Source organism: Desarmillaria tabescens, assembly GCF_030435595.1.
Source record: "Desarmillaria tabescens strain CCBAS 213 chromosome Unknown EV420scaffold_1, whole genome shotgun sequence".
Taxonomy (NCBI): Eukaryota; Fungi; Basidiomycota; class Agaricomycetes; order Agaricales; family Physalacriaceae; genus Desarmillaria; species Desarmillaria tabescens.
Window position 1 is genome coordinate 1603741 of NW_026848300.1, and position 18586 is coordinate 1622326.

Genomic DNA, 18586 nt, shown 5'->3' on the forward strand with positions numbered 1-18586 from the left:
TCCCACGAGTACTTCGGACCGGAACCGGGACTGGCTGAAATATGCGGGTACCCGTGTGGACCGTCACTGTTCTCCCTACCAACTGCAAGCATTATGTCGCTTTCCAAGCCCTTCACGGTCTCTAGGATTAACGATTTGATTCTCGGGTCGTTCTCCGCGTTTCCGCCCTCTGCAACATTGGACCACCTGGTGCGGTATTTGGGAACATGGAGTGGTAGCGAGTTGCGTATTTATTTCCATCGATTATAACTGCGCTGACTTACTTGATTGGCAGTAAATTGTTCATGGTTTGTTATCTCATCTACGCCTGCGGCCTGTTTTGTCGAGCTATTTCCAGGTGCTACAATATACCCTGAAATTACTGGTGCCTCTCTTGAATCTGCGAGCGCGCCTGCAGTGTCGAGCTGGACTGAGGAAGGACCCTACGAGCTCGGCTGCTGTCGAGATAGCCAAATTTGCAAAAATCATCAATGATTCACGGACTTTGTGGAGATTCTGGGGTCAGTGAATGTCACTTCTGGCAGTCGTACACGCTCTGATTGAAGCCTAGGCCTGTTGCCCATATTCCAGTGGCTGATCTCTCTGGAGAGGAACCCCCAGCCGACGCGTAATTTGCTTACCATTGAGCGGTTACAAGGGTGGTCGATGTTGGGCTACTACCCTCTTGAACATCTTAGTTATCTCACATCCCGGGATATCATCCCCTCCACTATCTCTCCTCCTCTTGCTCCTCAAAAAGCCATTACACTGAAGCCAGGACCTATGGGAATGTGGTCCTGCCGCTTTTGGGCCGCGTATATCATTCTTCAGTTCGCTCACTTGAGAGAGGACCGGAAGCTATTGCTGTCGCGACAACGTACGTTGCGCAAGGCGAAAGGCGCGGGAATCACTGAGTCGGAAAAGATGGAAATACGGAATCGATGGGACTCGTATTGGAATGAGATGGTGCTGAACTTGGGGAATCTTCCGCTTGCTCTTCACTGGTATTTTGTTGTTACTTTATGGAAAAGGTTGGTTACTGAAGCCTCGCATAGGTCAACCGAGAAAGGTTTCATCAAGAATGAGGTACGTATTTCTGAGTGGGCGATAGTCTTGTTTTGTTAATGGTATTGTAGGTTTGGGTCGATATCCTTTGCCTCATCACTGCATTAGCATCCTTCCGTGGTGGCTGGAGAGCGACGGCTTTACCCTCTCCTCCTCCTCCGGCTCCTACGCCTGCCGAAGTAGTAGTTCCTCCGACGGAAGCTAAGGAAGCTAGTGCGGACGTTCCGACGGTGGCGTACGACGTCTCCGGCTAAGAGGTGTGCCACTCGGATATCTGCGCTACAAAGAAGCAGAAAGAAGATAATTAAGCAGAGGGATGGAAAAGTACCGCAACTATCTATGCAAAAAGTCGCTTATTCCCATTGTACATTATTTATATGGAGCTGGAAGAAATGTGGCTAATTTATTTATGTCTTGATCTTCGACCACGATCATGAACGTACCGAATATCCCGCCAATTCTGCCAGCAGCGCTCAATCTGCTGGGGCACAACCCGTTCATGACACCAGAGCAGGCAGAGGAGATTCGGCAACTCCTGCACAATGAAGAACACGTCCTTGCGAGTCTCAACGCTGAGATCAACGAAGCCACGGCTCTGCTCGAGAAGATCACACGAGACAGAGATGCATTGCAGGAAATCATAGTGGGAAAATCTGGGCCACATATGGCTGCTCTACGTGCAGGAATCGAGGAGAAAGAGGCGGAGATGAGGCGAGTGCAGAAGGAGAGCCAAGCGGTGAAGGCGAGCTGGGATCGGATGTGTCGCGAACGGGGAACGGTTGCAGAGTCCGACCCCGACCTTCTTGAGCACCTTGATTTCGAGATCGAGCTCTGCAGACAGACGGTGCAGAGGCTGGAGAAGGAGGAAAACGGTATTCAGGCCTCTCTGGATACACAACGCGACGCTCTGTCGCCTATTCGTCGTCTTCCAGTCGAGGTTCTGTCGGAAATATTCAAACTCTGCCTTCCAAATTCTTATGTCGTCCCAAAATTGAAGAGCGCACCGTTGCTTTTGGTCCAGGTCTGCAGTAGCTGGCGGCGACTCGCACTTTCGATCCCCCAGCTCTGGAGTTCTATCGCCGTCGAGGTTACCGTTCAGCGGTGCCGACCGCCCTTGCCTCTTATCGAGCTCTGGCTGCAGAGGTCGATGAGCCAGCCGCTATCCTTTTCCATCACAGAATTGGAGCAGGAGGATGCCAGGGAGATTGAAGACCCTGTCACCGCTGCCTCCGTTCTCAAGTCCTTCGTCCCTGCTCATCATCGCTGGGCAAGTGTCAAGCTAGAGTATCATGATTGGCGTTGGCCGTCTGGTCTTGAGCAGCTGCCTCAAGATGCATTACTAGATTCACTGGAGAAGCTGGATCTGCAGCGCGAGTATTGGTTCAAGGACGATACTCCCGACTTGAAGCGGATCCTCCAAGCTTCTCGTCTTCACGATCTTACTTGGCATAGTCGCAGTCCACCTTCCGACTACCTTCAAACAGTCAATACATTACAGCTAACGCATTTAGATCTAGTCCGTCCTGTTTCAAAGGACGTGTTTCTCGATGTCCTGAGTGGATGCCGTGCCATCGAGTCCTGTACCTTCTTCGTCCAACTGGTCGGCAGAATACCTGACGACTTCGCCGACCACGCAGTGGACAAATCTCTTATAGTTCTGCCGCACCTTCACACCTTTGAACTCACCGTCGACATGGCACTGACTACGCTATTGTCTCGATTAGTCTTTCCTTCGTTGGCCACCCTCCAGATCAACAGATTGGACGAGTTTTTCCTCATTAACCCAGCGAATGCACCACATTTCTGGGATCAAGAGGAAGTGAATGCATTTCTTGTGCGCTCACAGTGCCGGCTACGGACGCTTGATGTCAGGGACGTGGAAATATCTTCGGAGGAGCTGCTTGATGTGCTCAAGTTCACTAGTCCTTCGCTGCAGCAGCTGAACATCACGAACGAAAGGGCAAAGGATAATTGCGTAACGGATGATGTTGTCCGGGCGCTCACTGCATCCTCGTCATCCAGTGACCCCGCTTTCCTGTGTCCTCAGCTTGATTATCTCAAGTTGTGGAGGTGTGTGTCGTCAACGGACGGATTGCTGGCAGATATGGTGCAGTCCCGCTGGTTGCCTCAAGAGGAAGACATGGCGAAGAGAATGAGGCTGGTCATTATCCTGTTACGAGACGAGGAGCGTCATGCGATAGATGTAGGACGCCTGAAAGAGTTTCACAGGCGTAGGCCAGGCATTACACTGGTTCGGAGATGATGGTAATGGACCAGACACTGCTAGATCTAGAGGGACATAGAATCTTGCTATGCATCTTCACTACTCCCGTTAAATAAAAGGATACATTAATCGAAGAAAGTATGAAATAATTCCATCTGATTCCTGTCAGTGTGTTCAGCAGTCGAACATGGAAAGAGGTAATGTGGCGTACGCATGTGCTTGTCGTGTTCTCTTTTCAAACATCTTCCTGTTCCACCCAGGATAAACTCCCTCCAGGGTCTCCGTCATTCTGGTCTTCGTACCTCCCTCGATTTCTTCCATCTCTCTCAATTTCCAGATACGATAATCATCTCTTCCAGTTATCTTACTCTCGTATAGTGTCGTCATCTCCTCCTCATCCCACACCAACGTCGCCTCGACCCTCACATTCCAAGACATCGATTTGCATAACAGGTACTGCGACTCGGTGAACGCAAAAGACTGACGCGGCAGCTGACGGGCACCCTTGGACTCGGACTCGAATTCCTGTGCTGCAGGCAGGTCGCAGGCGTCGTGTAATTCGGAGAGCGGGGTGTTCCGAGGGACGGCAACGACGTCTTTGTTCAATAATTTAAAGGCAGTTATAGGTAAAGAAGATGAACATGCGCGTGTGATTTTCTCTTGGTTTTTGGCTGTTCCGAGGACGGGGAAGACTTTGGAAACCGGATGATCAAGGACGATGGTATGTTTCGAAAAGATATTGGGCTTTGCCTCAGCCTGGGGAGCTGTCGATGTCGATGCCATGGTTATGAACCAGGCAACACTTGGCAATACTTATCAAGGGACAAGATATTATTCGGTCGTAATAGAAGGCAATATCGCCGGCTAGGGCCTCGACCCAGATAAACGACGTCAAGGAGCACCTGCAGGCGCAGACCGAAGAGGCGTGCACGCTCAGCTGATCAGAATGCGGAAGCAAGCTCGGCAGGGGGCTTGAGGCCTTGAGGCTCAGCGCTCAACGCTGCAATCCCTAAATAGATAAATCATAATGGCCGTTGAAACAATATTAGATTCCTGACAATTCAAAAGTTGACTAAAATGATAAAGGAAAAATCGATGCTGTGACGGGGACTCGAACCCCGCGCGGAGCCATGGGAAGACTCCATGTTAACCCCTACACCACCACAGCTTGTTAAATTTTGTGATGCACCTGAATAGGATCCTACAATTTCAGTAATCTCTTTCCCTCGATAAACCGGGGTAATCTGCGGGGTTCCTTTCTAATGCCAACCGCGACGACCACAACAATTATTACTGGCCCTCCACTTCATTCTGCGCACAAACCCAACAAAGTCTCTTCGTCGCCTTCTGCAACGTTGAGCGTCCTGATTGACCGTGCAGGTCGTGCATTCGTCAACCATGACCATCACCTCAGTCAGTCTCTTGTTGATTCTGCCTTCACCCTCCTCCCATCTCCTCTATCCCTCCCCGACGCACTCGATGACCACCGGAAAACCTGGGATATATTTCGCATAACATTCGAGGCTCACGTCTATGCATCGCCACCTGCAGCCGAGGATGTCCCGGAGCATCTGAAGGAGGTGATGCTGCAGTCGCCGCATGCGTTGATGACGAGGATGTACCAGCGGTCGCTTAACCTATTTACCCCGGCTAGTGGGTCGTCAAAGAGTATTGCGACAGCAAACGTGGTCTATATACCCCCGTCAGTGATCAATACCCTCGTCTATGCTAGTCTCAAGGTGAACTGCCCCGATGTCGGCCGGGTCATCATTGAGGAATGGCTCGCTCATCGACATGGTCGTTTATCATCGAACCATACCCATCACGATGCGTACAAGAAGATTCTTGCAATATATTGCTTGCAGATTTTGCCTGCCTTGGAGCAATGGGATTATGCCAAAGAGTTTTTAGACTATGAAAGTGAGCTGTCGCCTAGGTCGCGGGAGGTACGTCGTGTCATATTTCTTGTTGAATAGTCATCTCATCACAGCATTAGTATCTTCAATCCTCGTTAGCCCGGCTCTATACGCAGGCCCAAGCAGTACAGCAACCCCCACCCCCTCTTCCTAGTCCTCCAGCTTCATCTTCTTCGAGTATATCATCCTCTCCTTCGTCGGACCGTAGCTTCTCGCCGGCTCCATCTTCTTCGTCTTCCTCCTCCTCTCTTTCAACGACATCTACCCATACAGTAGTTCCTTCGACTCCGAAAGGTCTTCATGTCGCTCAATCAATGACTTCTATCGCCGCTCTTCCATCAGCTTCTCAATCTACGACCTCTGTATCTTCAGATGGCACCGCCAAACTCACACGTTCCGAAAGACCCCCATCCTCACTCTCCGACCGCAAGCAGAAAGCTCAACGCGACAACATGATCAGACGTACATTGTCTCCCGCTACCAGTGTCATCACCCACCCTGTTGCACCGTCAACTGAACTCCGGAGCCCGACGACCTTTGCGTTGATAAAAGCCTACGTGGCTCCAATTCTAAACTCGACCAAGCTGACAACTTTTTTAATTCTTGCAGTGGTATTCCCACTGATATCAATGGTGTTGCGAATTAGGCGGCGGCGACGGTTAGCTGCAGGTGGTACAGTTAATACTGCTGATATGGTTAGAAAGAGACTTCAGGTTGTGAACGGGAGAGAAGCTGGTGTTCTGAGGACTGTTTGGAGTGAGATTGTCAGGGTTTTGATGGATACCATCAGAATGGGCGGGAGTGGATTAGTATAAGTATTATAATTACGGAACTATTTCTGCTGCATGTTCTCGATCATCCTAGGTGCAGAAACCATGAAGTCACCTCGAGGCTAGTACAAAGGCCAAATATTGCCGCCGCTTCGACTTGTCGTTGCCATCATCAAGTCTTTCGAGCGACGACGATGACCGACCATGACTGCACCACAATTCTGGAAGAAGACCGCGACCACGAACTCTTCGTAACCTTCAACCCGCCGCTGTATCTCCAGCGAAAGATATGGATTCTCGATGTGATGAGAAGGGACAGCGTTACTGATGTTAGTCGATGTTTTCACAGTCTGCTTTTTACTATAACTTGCCCAGGTCGTCGATATAGGATGCGGCGAGGGACAGCTCCTATCAGCACTCTGCCAGCCAGCTCCGTGGCTTGGCCCGCCACCGCCAGAAATATTGCCTCCGTCAGACCCGACCGATACCGCGACGCCCAACTTCAACTCGCCGCATGATCCAATACCAAACCTCCATCCTGTACGCATAGCCGGGCTCGATATCTCACAGAGAGACCTCGATTTTGCTATCCAAGCTACTGCGCCACCACCACAAACCGGCGATAGGCACCTCAGTTCGACCCGTTGGGAGCCCTTGGTAGCGTCTATCTGGAAAGGAGGTTTGGAAGTTATCAATGAATCATTTGTAGGAGCAGAGTGTATTGTGAGCTCAGAAGTGTGAGAATATTATATCTTATGCTATATCCCTTTTTTCTAACTTCGATCCAGCATTGAACATCTCCCATCGCATATCTTCCTAATGTTCGCGCCTATGCTCCTTGGTGTCTACCATCCAAAAATATTCCTCGTTACAACGCCATCATACACGTTCAACGCTCGTTTCACCTCCCCGAATGCCCCACCCTCGGTTCGTAAAGGATATCCTGATCCCACCGGGCGTACAAATCGAATCTTCCGGCACGACGATCACAAGTTCGAGTGGACGATACAGGAGTTCCACGAGTGGTGCAAGGAAACAGCCGAACGCTGGGGTTATGAGGCACACATTAGTGATGTGGGTCGGGCTACAGAAAAAGATGAATGGGGACGAGATGAGGAGCTTGGAGGCGCTACTCTGGTGACAGAGTTTAGGCGACTTTCATTGGCGGACGCCGAAAGGAGCCACTTGGTAGATGAAGCCAGGAAGATGGTGGAAAGCACTCAAGGACAACCGCACCAGTTACTTGCCGAACACAGACACGTCGCTCATCCGCAAGCACGACAACCTATTCCTGTTGCAGAGATTGGAAAGATGGTGAAAGCAAAGATGGAAGAAGGACGCGAAGGCTTTATGCGGTTCGAGACTCTCTGGTATGACAAGGACATTGGAGTCGCTTGTGGTGGATTCACAGAAGTCTTGATTAATGCCATTCAGGAATGCGAGGGGCTAGTGCTCAAGAGGGAGGGCACTGACGATGCAGAGCCATCGAAATGGGATAGAGATTCATGGCATATTGAACTCATTGGTGGTTCAAAACGACCCAAGATGCTGTGGCCCGCGATGGAAGAAGCAGAGGATACTAGCTTCGAATCTGTGCCGCCAGATTGGTTACCAAACGAGGAATCATATAGCGACAGCAGTAGTGATAGGGAATGGGGAGAGAGTACAGGAGCTGAAGGGGACGTTTCTTGGAACAACTCGGAAGACGATACCCAAGACGAGGATGACGACCATCAGAAATGGGGTTCCCAGGTTCATCACTGGGCGACAGACTCGGGTTCTAGACGTTGGGGAAGTACATCATGGGGGGCGCCACCACCTCAGCATGGCTCCAGCGGTTCTACGACTGGCTGGGACGGAGATGAAAGTGACGATACTCATACATTTTGATATTTTTGTTTTCATGTATCACGCCTGGCAGTTCAGAAGTCCGTGTAATAATTAAATGATACAAGCTGCAAATATATGAGCCAGTGGATAATGAAGATGTAAGAAGACGCACCTGGTATATACTAGAAAGCAATAGAAGTCCACCAGAAATAAAGGTTACTCTTCCGAACCTGCTGACACCACGGGAGCTGACGTACGACAACATCGTTAATGTGCTGGTCCCAAGGAGTAGTAACAAGCCCACCAATCAAGGGATGCAGCTGGGCCATGTAGGTTACCATCCACATAAGATAACAGGCTGCAAGTGCGAGCATCAGACCTGTCCGTATAACGCTGTGTCATTGTGTTAGTGCTCGTCGATGCTACAGGGCTCGTAACGCATACATTTGATTTGGTCCTTTGGGCACGAAGAGCGCTGAGGCTGTCATAAGCGCAGCAGCGACGACTAGTACGAGAAATACAGGAATCATGGACGCCATTTCGAGTGAATAGTAGAGGACAAGGACCGTGGGAATCATTCTGTTCGTGGCGCCGACGGAGCGGCAACGCCCGAAATGGACTTGCACTCGAAATTAATAGTTCAACGAGTTGCAGACCTGAACTGGCTACCAATACCCTTGATTCCCTTCGACGAACCAAGTTGGTTTTGGTATCTGCTCTACCCTGCAGCTCATCTGACGGCGAACACGGAATTTTTCTATCCACAGCCCGAGCTTGATTCTTGTTGGCAGCTTTCAGTACCATTGGGTACCAGTTTAGAACTACTTTGGCAAGCGCCGTATCTGTCTGTCTAGCTCCAGAAACGTCCCTCACCCCAGGAAACCGGGGTCAAAGAATGCTCGATATACATAGCATCGGACCTACTACTATGCCGCTGCGAGGTCTCGTTATTTAGTCGCGGCTCGCCCCGTGAATTTGCACGATGTGAGCTGTGCTGCAACATATGATGGCAGTACCATCGGCGAAGACAGACCTTATTTGTCGCCTTCGATAGTACTATGGTCCCTTTTCTACCGCTGTTCTGTGGCGGATCCCTTCGTCTACTACAGAAGTACCTACGGGATTTGCCTTGCATATTCAATGGGTCATGTGTGTATAAACACTGAAGTGAGGTTTCAAACTAGCTTGCCATATTGCAGTCAAAGACTATTATTTGTATCTAGCAACCGTACTCCAAGGAACCCGGCATACTTCATTATTATTAAGTTCCATTATCTACCGTTCAGTCTACGGTACCATTAAAACTCTGTTTAAAAATGACTCATGGAGTAGTTTGACCAGTGTGAGAGCTCCCTCACCGTATTATTTTTTGTCCGGTGAGAATGGACTTGAAACTACAGGCAACAACTAGTGGGCGCTCGCGCGACGGAGCTTAGAGGGAAAAACTGGGCTTTGACGATTCTTCCATACGTGAGCGTCGCGATGATGACCTAGGTCGCCGTGTGTTCTGACTACAAGCAGACATTCCGTTCTCACATCCAAAACAACTTTCGCGCCCGAAGCCGACGAGGAACAATACAAAACAACTTCGCTAGAACATGATCCTTGCGACTCATCTCAAGCGTTTGAACGTAGTTTGTGATGTTGGAGCCACCCATTGGTGATAGAAATGAATTTACCAAGGAGAATACGAATACAGTTATTAAAAGATAGTTCGACAACTGAACCCAGTCCTTCTGTCCTTCCAATGCGCTGGGTCCGATCGTGAACGCGCATTCAGTACGTGGGCTCCTGCACGCTGGCGTGGAAGATTTCAAGTTTCGATCCACATGCCGCCACCACCCCGGAACCTGGGGCACGCACTACGGGTGCAGTTCTGTAGGATCTTTCCGATGTCGTATAAGGTGTTCACCGCAGGTCCAACTGGCTTGAGTCAATCATGTCGTGAAGGTGTAGCTGAGTGTCAAATAACAGACCGTTGCGTACCGGGAACGTTAGGTGTCGTCAGATCGACGGGACAATTTGGCCTCCCATCGGGTACTAAAGGGATCCTGTGTCAAAGGCCACACATACGGAAAAGTTATCGCGAATCACCGAGTGCTAAGTTCAATATTTATCACAGTCACTCGATCTAGGCCGACAGTGGCGCAGACTCTCTATAGACACTGCAGTGGCGCAAAGAGACGAATCAATTTAGCGAGGGGCTAAGAGACGGGTACAAATCACATTCAATTTCTTTCGAGGCTGGGAGCATCTTAACTACGGATAAAATATTAGCTGTCAGACACGAATAAGGTCCACCCTGAATAACTCACGGCATCTTAGGTTAGTCGCGGTTGAGAGACTCTGCCAAATGCCATGTCTGGCTGTAATGCCACAAACCCGTGTATTCAGGCGTATTCAATATAAATTTGCATCAGACAGTTAGGTCCCTCGAGTGTCAACTAGGTGTTAGAAGATAATACGCAGTCGTCCATTGTGATTTTCGTGACATGACAACGGTGCAACCATCGTAGAGTTGGTCAAGGATTGCGTTAATATCGAGATCGCCGCGTCTTAAAGGTATATGACAGCTTGTTATAGACAGCCGGGAAGAGCGGAGGAAGAGAGCAAGTGTCGAGTCTTAGACTTGCCAAGTTGGACATTGCGCTGCGCTGCACTGCACGGCAATTCACACTGAAGAGACAATACAGACTATGAACCAGCTCAGTCTGTAGTTCCCGGATTCAGGGTCAAAGTCACGCCTAAGTAGCGCCAGTCAAACTCCTCTGTTTCCAGAAAGCAATGTATAGAGTACCCGGCGAACTACACGAGTCGGAGAACTAGGGCACAAACAGTATAGAGTTCTGTACCACGCTGTGTAGTACTCTCGAGAATGGAGACAATGTTTATATCGGAGGCCGACTCGGAGAAAGTTTAGATAAGTAGGAAATGAGTGATTCAGTGGGCGCGACACGGTTGTTCGGTACGAACAAACAGTTGCCTTTTCAGAACGTGATTTGCCGAATGCGGTTTTTCTCCTTTCACTCGGATCACGATGGCCGACCAGTCGTCGAAACGAAAGTCCCAAGGCCCGGACAAAAGGAAGAAGAAATATCGCTCGGTATGATCTGAAGTCAATCGTCGACCTTCAACTAAGTCAGATATCTAGGATGGGACTCCAATCTGGAGCAAAAGACACATCGATGGACCTGGGGTGTGGGTGAGCTGTACGTATAATAACAAATAATCAGTGCCACCTTTATGACACTGTTTACTCTCAGGTGTCAAAGGAAAAGAAAAGCAAACGGTCGGCGAACTGTATGATTTATTTGACTCGGTGGGCGTGTTCAAGTTTTCCGACTTAACTTTCTAATACTTATTATCCTTTAGCTAGCGTCTGATCTATGGCCACTCGAAGGCGAGAAAAAAGACGACGATTCAGATGACGACGACGATATTGGGGATGCCTCGCTAAGTCTGGAAGCACAAATATCCAATGAGATATCGGCAATGAAAAGACCCAGACACGAACAGAGATTCGGTAAGAAACCTGTGTGCCTCCCCGGTTGTAGAGTGTCGCTGATTTACTCCAGCTAACTGTCAAACAAATACGCCTTGCGGTTCGGCCTTTAGAAGTGTTCCAATATTTCCGAATACTAAACTGATCTTAGTGGTTTTTATATCCTGTAAGCCTCCGGTGGATCCTGTCCGATTGGTCGAGACACATATCAGGAATGTCCAGAAAACAGGATTCATGCGTACAAGGTTAGTCAATTACTCTCGAAGCGTGCCACGTGTTCAGCGCCTTCGTCTCCATTAGATACTGTCATAGGTTCGTGCCGGTATCAGGATCATGTGTCACCAATATACCGGAGATACAAGCGCTGTGTCGCTCTACATTCGAGCCATTTTTTGCTCGCGACCCTGAACGAAAATATAGCGTAAGTACGATGCTCAGATTTCCAGCCGCTGTACTAACTACAGCATGCAGTACAAGATAGAGCTTCGAATCCGAAACCATACGTCGCTATCCCGTCCTACCATCATTCAAAGCATCGCTGACTGCATGCCGGTAAAGCATGTTGTCAATTTAACAAATCCTGATGTCTTCATCCTAGTGGAAGTGTTCAAGGTACGCATATCTTTAGCAGATTAGTAATATGAAATGAATGAGCCGGTCAATAGAGTGTTCTTGGCGTCGCTATCACCCAAGAGTATTACAGTTTGCACAAGTTCAACGTTATGGAGATCTCGAATCATACTCAAAGTGGGGGAATTGATGGAGAAATCCGCGCTGACGGTAGTACATGAGCATATATCGTATCACCAATGTATATATAGATAGCATCAAGCTTTATTACAGAAGTGTACTGCCTATGTACAATATGTTAATGAGATGATAAGTAGTAGTCTGCGAGAGCGTGTAAATAATCGTACTATTATTAATCCATTACTATACCAAGACGGACAACGTCTTATCTCTTCCTCAGAGCATGAAGTATAACGTAAGACATGAAAACAGGCGCTCGTACTGAGCGAAGCAACTAGAAAGTCAATATGTACAAATTTTACGGCGTGGTTCTCTCACGAGAGATAATTATAATTGAGGCTATTCGCCGACGTCGAACTAGGATGCGAGTGGTGCGAGTACGACCAGCTTTCGCCACTGTCAGAACGCCAGTTCGTCATCTGCCTAGGACTTTCGGGTGATCCAGACCAATTAGACATGGATGGTTGTGTCCATTGACGGGAGCTGTTGACCGCTTGTTGAGACTGTCAAGTAGTAGATGTGAATGTATTGTCAAAAGATAGGGAGATAAAAGCGCACGTATGAGTCGCTATACGTATGATAAGCATGAGAAGTTGGACGCCTGAACTGATAGAAGATGGAAATCATCGCATTGTCATTTTGAAGTGGTCCATTGAACTGCCCCGGATAGCCTTGAGCGAAGATGTTCTGAACAATGGTGTATTGCGTTGGGTCTGAGAATATATCAGAAAGGGCAGTTTCGTCTGAAAATAATATACTACGTACTTGAGTCATTGAAAATGACCTTCCAGAACTTGGGAGAGAGAGAGGCACTGTATAACCAGCCTGTGCGATCCATGGGAGAACCTAGACAGGTCATCGGCGCGACTTCCGAGTGTATCGGGAGACTCAATGTATCAACAAAGGCAGAGAAAGTGCACTGTTGATTGACCGGGTACGGCGACATGAAGTTTATGGTGGGATCTGATCCGGAAAGAGGTAGGGATGCGTGATAGGAAGAGGCGGAAGCTAAGGGCGCGAGCCGAATGTGAAGAGGTGAGTCCCTGCGATTTCCGACAAAGTTGACCAGAGGTTGTTGTCTAGGATACGGTTGCTCGAGAATTATGTCTACCCAGATGTTCAGTCGCTGGCTGGGAGGTTGCTGGCCTCTAAGGTCTGGCAGTGGCGAAGTGGTGTGAACGGGACTTCCATTTGAGGAACCGGTCCCCAAATCCACATCGTTATCGAATGGGCGGCATATAAGGTTGAGAACTACAAGTAATTGATCGCTATTATTTGCCGTTAAATATGATCCAGTGATCACGGACTTACTTTCTTCGCCTTTGCATGTGTCCCTCATTTGTTGTAGCCGACTTCCCACCTGCTTGGGCGTCCGCCGTTTACCAGTGGAATCAAAGATATAGTCGGAAATGAAACGGTTGCGCATGGGGAAACGACCGGGGGATTTGGAAGAGCGAAGTTCGGGGCTTGGTTTGTATTTCTGGAGGGCTTTGCGGGGACGATGAGTACCAGCGCCTGCGGATAGGTACAATTACGGTTCACCTTCAATCAATGCGGCCTCCCTGTTGTACACTGTCAGGGCGTTGACTTGATCAGCAATATATGTTACGTACAGATTGGGGGGCCATACTGCCTCTCCCTTTCCCTTCAACGTCTTCCAGCTCCTGCGACCAGTCGCAGCGATCTGTGCAACGTCTCGGGACTGCTCATCGGCAGAAGGGGTGTAGGATAGATCCTCAACAGTGGACAATCCGACGTAACTAGCAGAAATGTTGTCGGCGTATGAAGGCATGAGAGTAGGGTAGTCGAGAACACGGATCGACTCCCCTCTATTTATATACAATTGGGACTCCTAGATTCAGTTGCACCTGAGGCCAGAGTGACGGGTCAAGAAGCGTAAAGTTGCCTGAATATGCCATCGTTGAGGCATTGATCCTGTATGTAATGATCTACGAGATGAGCTGATCGAGGATGTTTGCAAAACCGTTTCCAAACCAGCCGTAACGCATTGGTTCATAGTTTCCGAAGAGAAGATCGCCTAGACTTTGCGTAACGGGTTGTTCTCGAACTGGTTGACGAAGTCGGTTCTCTGGTTGCGGAATTTGGCATCTTGGAATAAACGTATCGGGTACCATAACAACTCGTAGGACCAAAGTGGCGAGAACCGACGGTACATATGGGTTTCGAAACGGACCAGGCGCCAAATTGATCGGAATGGCGACGACTAAAAATCGGGTGTGAGTCTCCCCGCAAGCCACAGGCCTGCCTCAGATACGCGTATCGATCATTCGGGAGCACAAATATTGCAAGGTACGTCTCGATCGCCTATTGATTGTACGGTAGTTTCCCGGTCGTATCAAAGCTGTGCATCACGTCGCCTTCTCGGGACATCCAAAACTCACCCGGAAGCGGTTGGTGAGAAATGATTTCCGAAGTGATACAGGGCACGATTCGCTCGTCTCCTTGCGCCCGTATGGTGTACTTTTTGAATAAGATCTCAAGCGCGTAGTGGATTGCGCTTATTTCGAAAGCTTGACATATTGAGGGAAGAGATTCCCTAGCTAAATCTTGTAGCTTCGCGGAGTGTGGAGTTGCCTAAGTGAATTTTGGCATTTCAAACCTCATGCAAAGAACATGAGGTGAGGGTGTGTCATCCATCCAAGGACAGTGACATAGCTTCCGTAGATGGACTGTATAGCGTCAGATAGAAACGGCATCCTACGAATTAAGAATCCCACCTAATTCTGCAATGGGCATATGAAATGATCTCCAGATTCAAGTCCGAGATCGTAGGCACAAAACGCGTGCATCAAAAGTTTTTACCCATTTACAGAATAATGCAACATATTCAACATGGCAGCAAAGGGACGAAATTTTTCGTGACTGAGGGTCGGGTCCGGAAACATCCAGCGAAAAGACGACCAGCACTAGCGACCAGTGTACCGATCACACCACTAAATACCACGCACCACCGATTGATGGCCGTAATGCGATTATTTCTGACATTAGATCCTTGGGAAAAGTTTTCTGACAGGTTAGTACAAGAATGGGCAAACAGTGCGAGTCAGTTTCGCAGTCAATAGTTCTAGACTCACTAGGAACAAAGGAAAAACGGAAATCATATACCAGAATGCGGTGCACAGAGAAGTCAACATGAGAACAGATTCGTGGGTTGCGTTCGGTTGAGGCATTCATCAGAGCTGTCGATTCGGACTAACGTCACAAGCACGGGTTGTGATGTCACGCGTCGATGTTGTGGAAGTTAAGTAGTTCGATAACAACTGAATCAGAACTCGTAGATTGATCCCGAAGAAAATGAAAACTCATAATCATTTGTCGAAAAAGACGGGTTCTTCGCCGTTGCCCTGCGTACTGAGATTCAGAGATCTGCTTCGCCGCAAGTTGCATTCCATGTCGCATCGCCCCAAGAAACTGATGTACTGAAGGCGTTCGAGTCCACGAACTTATCAAAGGAACAAGATCCGTACAACCTATCTTGTTCGGTCCCAGCGCATGCCGATAAGGGGAATGGAGAGTCATTCATAATGAGGCGAATCTGCGGTCCGCTGAACCTGAAAATGAAGGGAGCTAGGTTGTATTTATCAATGACAAGTTAATTGAAACAATGGCTTACGAAGACGTGCATGTGAACTTTTCCCATACCATCTGCGCACCGAACGGTACTTGAGTGGAAGTACGAAAGGCTCTGTTCGGCGGCACGGGTCCGGTCGCACAGAGCGGGGGAGTGTCCCTGCCATTGAATATCAGCTGTCAGTTTCGCTGTTGCCTGGATAGAACGCCGTCCTACTTCGCCAATCCCAAGGCGGCAAAAGCCGTGTCAATCGTTGTGTCGTGACCGAATTCCAAATAAACGGCGGATGCATTTCCTGTCGAGTCGGAGAACCTGTAAAGAGAAAGGAATGAATCGGCAGGCTCCGTGGTAGCCGATTCTGGCTACTGACCGCTCAATCAACTTGTTAACAAAAATGGTGCCCAAAAGGGGGCCCATGTTCCCGGGGAGATTATACCCGAACGCGCCATTCATGAGGATGTCCAATTCGTATCTAATCTCAGTGATTAGTTATGAGAAAAAGGTTCACGGTAGAAGACCGTCGGCTCACTCAAAATTGGCAAGTTCATCATGGTTGAATACATCGCACCACGGGGAAACGCGCAGTGCTGCGTAATCATATGCACAAGCGTACAGTACACCGTGAGTATCAGCATCCGTCAGGTTGACACCAGGGAGCAAGCCGTTGAGACGCTCGGTTATCGCAGGCAGATACACGGAATCCCATGTCTCTACTGCCTAGAAGTTAATTAAATGAGTCAAAGACGCCCCGAATGCGGACGAACATACATCTCCGCCGTATGAGTACGCCCAATTAGCACATGTGTCCATCGGGGTAATCCAGGAAATTGTAACCTCGTCCTCAGGGATAGTAGAAAACACTCTCGACTCAAGCTCAGCCCACTCGCGACCGAAGTATCCCTGACTGAACCACTGGGCTGATTCCACGACCTGGGTGTTGTTACCATCTTACCCGTCCCACAATACAAATAAATACTGCACATCCTTACCCTGTCTTCATCTCCAGCAAGTACGCTGGTAGCCTCCAGATGTTGGTACTTGAGCCGAAAACTAAAATAAAACCGAGAAATGATGAGCACTGAGGCAACGGAACGTGGGATGACGCTAGAACATGATCGAATGGAACTAAGTGTACGTACTTTACACCATGATCGAACATCTCTTTTCTACCCGGGGCGGTAAGGTTGTCGTGGCCTAGAGTCGTGACATAGCCATTCTTCAGGAATTGCAAGTTTTCAGGAAGATCAGCATTCTGAATATATTCCGTGGACGCGGCCAGTTTATCTGTGAGATTCGTGATAAAAACGAGTTCCGACTGCAGAGGCCATCGACTGCCATGACGCCCCAACTGAATGCAGAGGAATATGAGATTGTGGCGCGGGTTACACAGGCGAAGCTACGCACCAGCATCACCTGCACAACGGTGCAGTCTTCTGGCAACGTCTCGGATACTCCACGGGGAACAGGAGCCTTGTGGTACGGAGACAAATTACCCAACCAGTTGTATTTTTCGGCTGAAACGACAGCAACGAAACCTGTGACGCTCAGGAGATACTGGAGAGCTTTGAACGGTACCATCGGCAACTGATGTTCCTTCAGAGAAAAAAATCGCTGCAAAAGAGGACTTTGCTGTTCGAGAGCCGTGAGCGCTTAGCTCCGTGTGGGACGCGTGGAAATCGGGGTATTCTCTTGCCAAGTATCTTCCGTGAACCCTGAGCTACATGTGGCGCGTATTCGGAGCGCTTCATGATCCGTGTGCGTTATCGGTGCAAGTTCGACTTCGCCATTACTGCTTCCCCACGACCGTGCAATAATAATAAAACTACATCTAAAATTTTGGTATGGTACTGCGAAAATTTTGAACCCGATAGTAGGATAGTGCTTGAAAAATCTATACCAGGACAAAAACTGCGAACGAGTGTAACTGAAATACGGACAGCAAGATGTGTGACGATGCGAAGCGGACGATGAGATTGGACTGTTACGATGAGATGTGTGTGATAATAGATGGGTGGGTATCGTTAATGAGGAGACGTAATTTAAAAAAGAAACTCTCGTGCGCTGGCCGTATCATGCTTCTCTATATAACTGAGATCAAATGCAAGGAGAAAGTCAATATGAGCCTTGCCATGAAAGCGTTCCACCTTTTGGGATTATTCCGCCGTCTTCCATCATACAGACGCGAAATTCGTCGTGAGGTTACCGCGATGGGGCAAGCGACGACAGCTTGAGCCCCTGGGACAGCTCGGCCTTCCATTCTAATCTTCTGATAGCCTCAGCATAGTCCACCCATTCGCGTTTTCGTTCGTTGCGTTCCAGCCAGTCTTGGTCGAGCGTGTTGACGTCTAGTTCGTAAAAGTGATACGTTGCAGACGGCGTCGGTATTGTGATGACGAAGCGCGTTATTGTTCCACGTACACCAGCTAATGGAGATGCAGACAACACCAGCGGGGCACGGCAAAAGGAGAGAGGGAGGTGAATCAGGAGGTGAGGTGACGGATAGAGGGACAAAGGGTGAGACCTTCTTCCAAGGCTTCCCGCAACGCAGCATTCTCCAACTTCACATCTGTAGACTCCCAGCCACCCTTCGGTACTATACGGCGGTGCCGAGAAAAAGGGAGTCAGCATTTGGCAATGACGACATTTAAATAGCGGAACAGAGAACGCAGAGAAACAGCGGAATAAAACGGAATACGAATAGCACTCACAGACCCAGTTATCAGGCCGCTTGCGACTTGTGACGACTAAGACTTTGCTAGCTGCACGGGCGATGGGTATTGCGCAGCACACGATACGAGGTGTCGAACGTCCTTTTGTGCCCATCGCGACGGTTGTAGAGCGAAAAAGAGGTAGGAATATTAAGGCAGAAAGGTGTCTGGATATTGATTCAACAAGGCTTCATCAGCTGAAGGGCGTGAGCAAGGACAACCGTGGTCAGCGTCGGGGCAGACGACCAAA

The 18586-nt window shown here is 49.0% G+C and overlaps 9 protein-coding genes and 1 non-coding gene across 10 annotated transcripts; 5 read left to right on the forward strand and 5 right to left on the reverse strand.

Moving 5' to 3' along the window:
• Positions 1-51: 51 nt before the first annotated feature.
• Positions 52-1467, forward strand: EV420DRAFT_1495452 (uncharacterized protein). The gene is made up of 6 exons (XM_060470843.1): positions 52-221; positions 275-287; positions 338-500; positions 551-983; positions 1035-1065; positions 1116-1467. The coding sequence occupies exons 1-6, from the start codon at positions 94-96 to the stop codon at positions 1296-1298; spliced, it is 951 nt and encodes a 316-aa protein (XP_060339367.1). The 5' UTR covers positions 52-93; the 3' UTR covers positions 1299-1467.
• Positions 1468-1477: 10 nt separating this feature from the next.
• Positions 1478-3307, forward strand: EV420DRAFT_1633994 (uncharacterized protein; the record flags this gene model as incomplete). The annotated part of the gene is made up of 1 exon (XM_060476262.1): positions 1478-3307. One exon carries the CDS (start codon positions 1478-1480, stop codon positions 3305-3307), a length of 1830 nt encoding a protein of 609 aa, XP_060339368.1.
• A 43-nt stretch (positions 3308-3350) lies between these two features.
• EV420DRAFT_43536 (uncharacterized protein) lies at positions 3351-4341 on the reverse strand. The gene is made up of 2 exons (XM_060482107.1): positions 3480-4341; positions 3351-3430 (listed from the first exon to the last, which is right to left on the reverse strand). Exons 1-2 carry the CDS (start codon positions 4049-4051, stop codon positions 3394-3396), a joined length of 609 nt encoding a protein of 202 aa, XP_060339369.1. The 5' UTR covers positions 4052-4341; the 3' UTR covers positions 3351-3393.
• Positions 4342-4364: 23 nt separating this feature from the next.
• On the reverse strand, positions 4365-4436 carry EV420DRAFT_t31. The gene has a single exon. It is a non-coding gene; the product is annotated as a tRNA-Gly (tRNA).
• EV420DRAFT_1495454 (uncharacterized protein) lies at positions 4420-6042 on the forward strand. The gene is made up of 2 exons (XM_060470844.1): positions 4420-5214; positions 5265-6042. The coding sequence occupies exons 1-2, from the start codon at positions 4531-4533 to the stop codon at positions 5997-5999; spliced, it is 1419 nt and encodes a 472-aa protein (XP_060339370.1). The 5' UTR covers positions 4420-4530; the 3' UTR covers positions 6000-6042.
• EV420DRAFT_1495458 (uncharacterized protein) lies at positions 6043-7980 on the forward strand. Its single transcript, XM_060470845.1, has 3 exons — positions 6043-6283; positions 6330-6691; positions 6743-7980. Exons 1-3 carry the CDS (start codon positions 6149-6151, stop codon positions 7842-7844), a joined length of 1599 nt encoding a protein of 532 aa, XP_060339371.1. The 5' UTR covers positions 6043-6148; the 3' UTR covers positions 7845-7980.
• On the reverse strand, positions 7969-8343 carry EV420DRAFT_1495459 (ATPase, V0 complex, subunit E1/e2). The gene is made up of 3 exons (XM_060470846.1): positions 8229-8343; positions 8089-8177; positions 7969-8032 (listed from the first exon to the last, which is right to left on the reverse strand). Exons 1-3 carry the CDS (start codon positions 8321-8323, stop codon positions 8001-8003), a joined length of 216 nt encoding a protein of 71 aa, XP_060339372.1. The 5' UTR covers positions 8324-8343; the 3' UTR covers positions 7969-8000.
• A 2160-nt stretch (positions 8344-10503) lies between these two features.
• EV420DRAFT_43639 (uncharacterized protein) lies at positions 10504-12322 on the forward strand. Its single transcript, XM_060482112.1, has 8 exons — positions 10504-10887; positions 10936-10993; positions 11048-11103; positions 11157-11307; positions 11360-11531; positions 11587-11707; positions 11758-11898; positions 11952-12322. Exons 1-8 carry the CDS (start codon positions 10822-10824, stop codon positions 12075-12077), a joined length of 891 nt encoding a protein of 296 aa, XP_060339373.1. The 5' UTR covers positions 10504-10821; the 3' UTR covers positions 12078-12322.
• Positions 12323-12567: 245 nt separating this feature from the next.
• On the reverse strand, positions 12568-13828 carry EV420DRAFT_1258716 (uncharacterized protein; the record flags this gene model as incomplete). The annotated part of the gene is made up of 4 exons (XM_060466910.1): positions 12568-12749; positions 12802-13287; positions 13348-13524; positions 13579-13828. The coding sequence occupies 4 exons, from the start codon at positions 13826-13828 to the stop codon at positions 12568-12570; spliced, it is 1095 nt and encodes a 364-aa protein (XP_060339374.1).
• Positions 13829-15259: 1431 nt separating this feature from the next.
• EV420DRAFT_43706 (phosphoglycerate mutase-like protein) lies at positions 15260-17373 on the reverse strand. The gene is made up of 9 exons (XM_060482115.1): positions 17033-17373; positions 16768-16976; positions 16618-16678; positions 16397-16558; positions 16158-16345; positions 15999-16100; positions 15845-15940; positions 15671-15787; positions 15260-15608 (listed from the first exon to the last, which is right to left on the reverse strand). The coding sequence occupies exons 1-9, from the start codon at positions 17204-17206 to the stop codon at positions 15416-15418; spliced, it is 1302 nt and encodes a 433-aa protein (XP_060339375.1). The 5' UTR covers positions 17207-17373; the 3' UTR covers positions 15260-15415.
• Positions 17374-18586: the final 1213 nt, after the last annotated feature.

Bases quoted from the DNA above. Each gene is read 5' to 3' on its own strand.
- EV420DRAFT_1495452 (XM_060470843.1), top strand. From the start codon at position 94: ATGTCGCTTTCCAAGCCCTTCACGGTCTCTAGGATTAACGATTTGATT. The intron at 501-550 runs GTCAGTGAATGT...ATTGAAGCCTAG, and splicing joins GACTTTGTGGAGATTCTGGG to GCCTGTTGCCCATATTCCAG. The intron at 984-1,034 runs GTATTTTGTTGT...AGCCTCGCATAG, and splicing joins CTTCCGCTTGCTCTTCACTG to GTCAACCGAGAAAGGTTTCA.
- EV420DRAFT_43639 (XM_060482112.1), top strand. From the start codon at position 10,822: ATGGCCGACCAGTCGTCGAAACGAAAGTCCCAAGGCCCGGACAAAAGG. The intron at 11,308-11,359 runs GTAAGAAACCTG...GATTTACTCCAG, and splicing joins CAGACACGAACAGAGATTCG to CTAACTGTCAAACAAATACG. The intron at 11,708-11,757 runs GTAAGTACGATG...TACAGCATGCAG, and splicing joins ACCCTGAACGAAAATATAGC to TACAAGATAGAGCTTCGAAT.
- EV420DRAFT_1495459 (XM_060470846.1), bottom strand. From the start codon at position 8,323: ATGGCGTCCATGATTCCTGTATTTCTCGTACTAGTCGTCGCTGCTGCG. The intron at 8,178-8,228 runs GTATGCGTTACG...ACAATGACACAG, and splicing joins CCCAAAGGACCAAATCAAAT to CGTTATACGGACAGGTCTGA. The intron at 8,033-8,088 runs GTGGGCTTGTTA...GTCGTACGTCAG, and splicing joins CCAGCTGCATCCCTTGATTG to CTCCCGTGGTGTCAGCAGGT.
- EV420DRAFT_1495458 (XM_060470845.1), top strand. From the start codon at position 6,149: ATGACCGACCATGACTGCACCACAATTCTGGAAGAAGACCGCGACCAC. The intron at 6,284-6,329 runs GTTAGTCGATGT...TAACTTGCCCAG, and splicing joins GAAGGGACAGCGTTACTGAT to GTCGTCGATATAGGATGCGG. The intron at 6,692-6,742 runs GTGAGAATATTA...ACTTCGATCCAG, and splicing joins TGTATTGTGAGCTCAGAAGT to CATTGAACATCTCCCATCGC.
- EV420DRAFT_43536 (XM_060482107.1), bottom strand. From the start codon at position 4,051: ATGGCATCGACATCGACAGCTCCCCAGGCTGAGGCAAAGCCCAATATC. The intron at 3,431-3,479 runs GTACGCCACATT...ACACACTGACAG, and splicing joins AGAACACGACAAGCACATGC to GAATCAGATGGAATTATTTC.
- EV420DRAFT_43706 (XM_060482115.1), bottom strand. From the start codon at position 17,206: ATGGTACCGTTCAAAGCTCTCCAGTATCTCCTGAGCGTCACAGGTTTC. The intron at 16,559-16,617 runs GTAAGGATGTGC...AACAACACCCAG, and splicing joins TTGCTGGAGATGAAGACAGG to GTCGTGGAATCAGCCCAGTG. The intron at 15,609-15,670 runs GTAAGCCATTGT...CTTCATTTTCAG, and splicing joins AAGTTCACATGCACGTCTTC to GTTCAGCGGACCGCAGATTC.
- EV420DRAFT_1495454 (XM_060470844.1), top strand. From the start codon at position 4,531: ATGCCAACCGCGACGACCACAACAATTATTACTGGCCCTCCACTTCAT. The intron at 5,215-5,264 runs GTACGTCGTGTC...TCACAGCATTAG, and splicing joins TGTCGCCTAGGTCGCGGGAG to TATCTTCAATCCTCGTTAGC.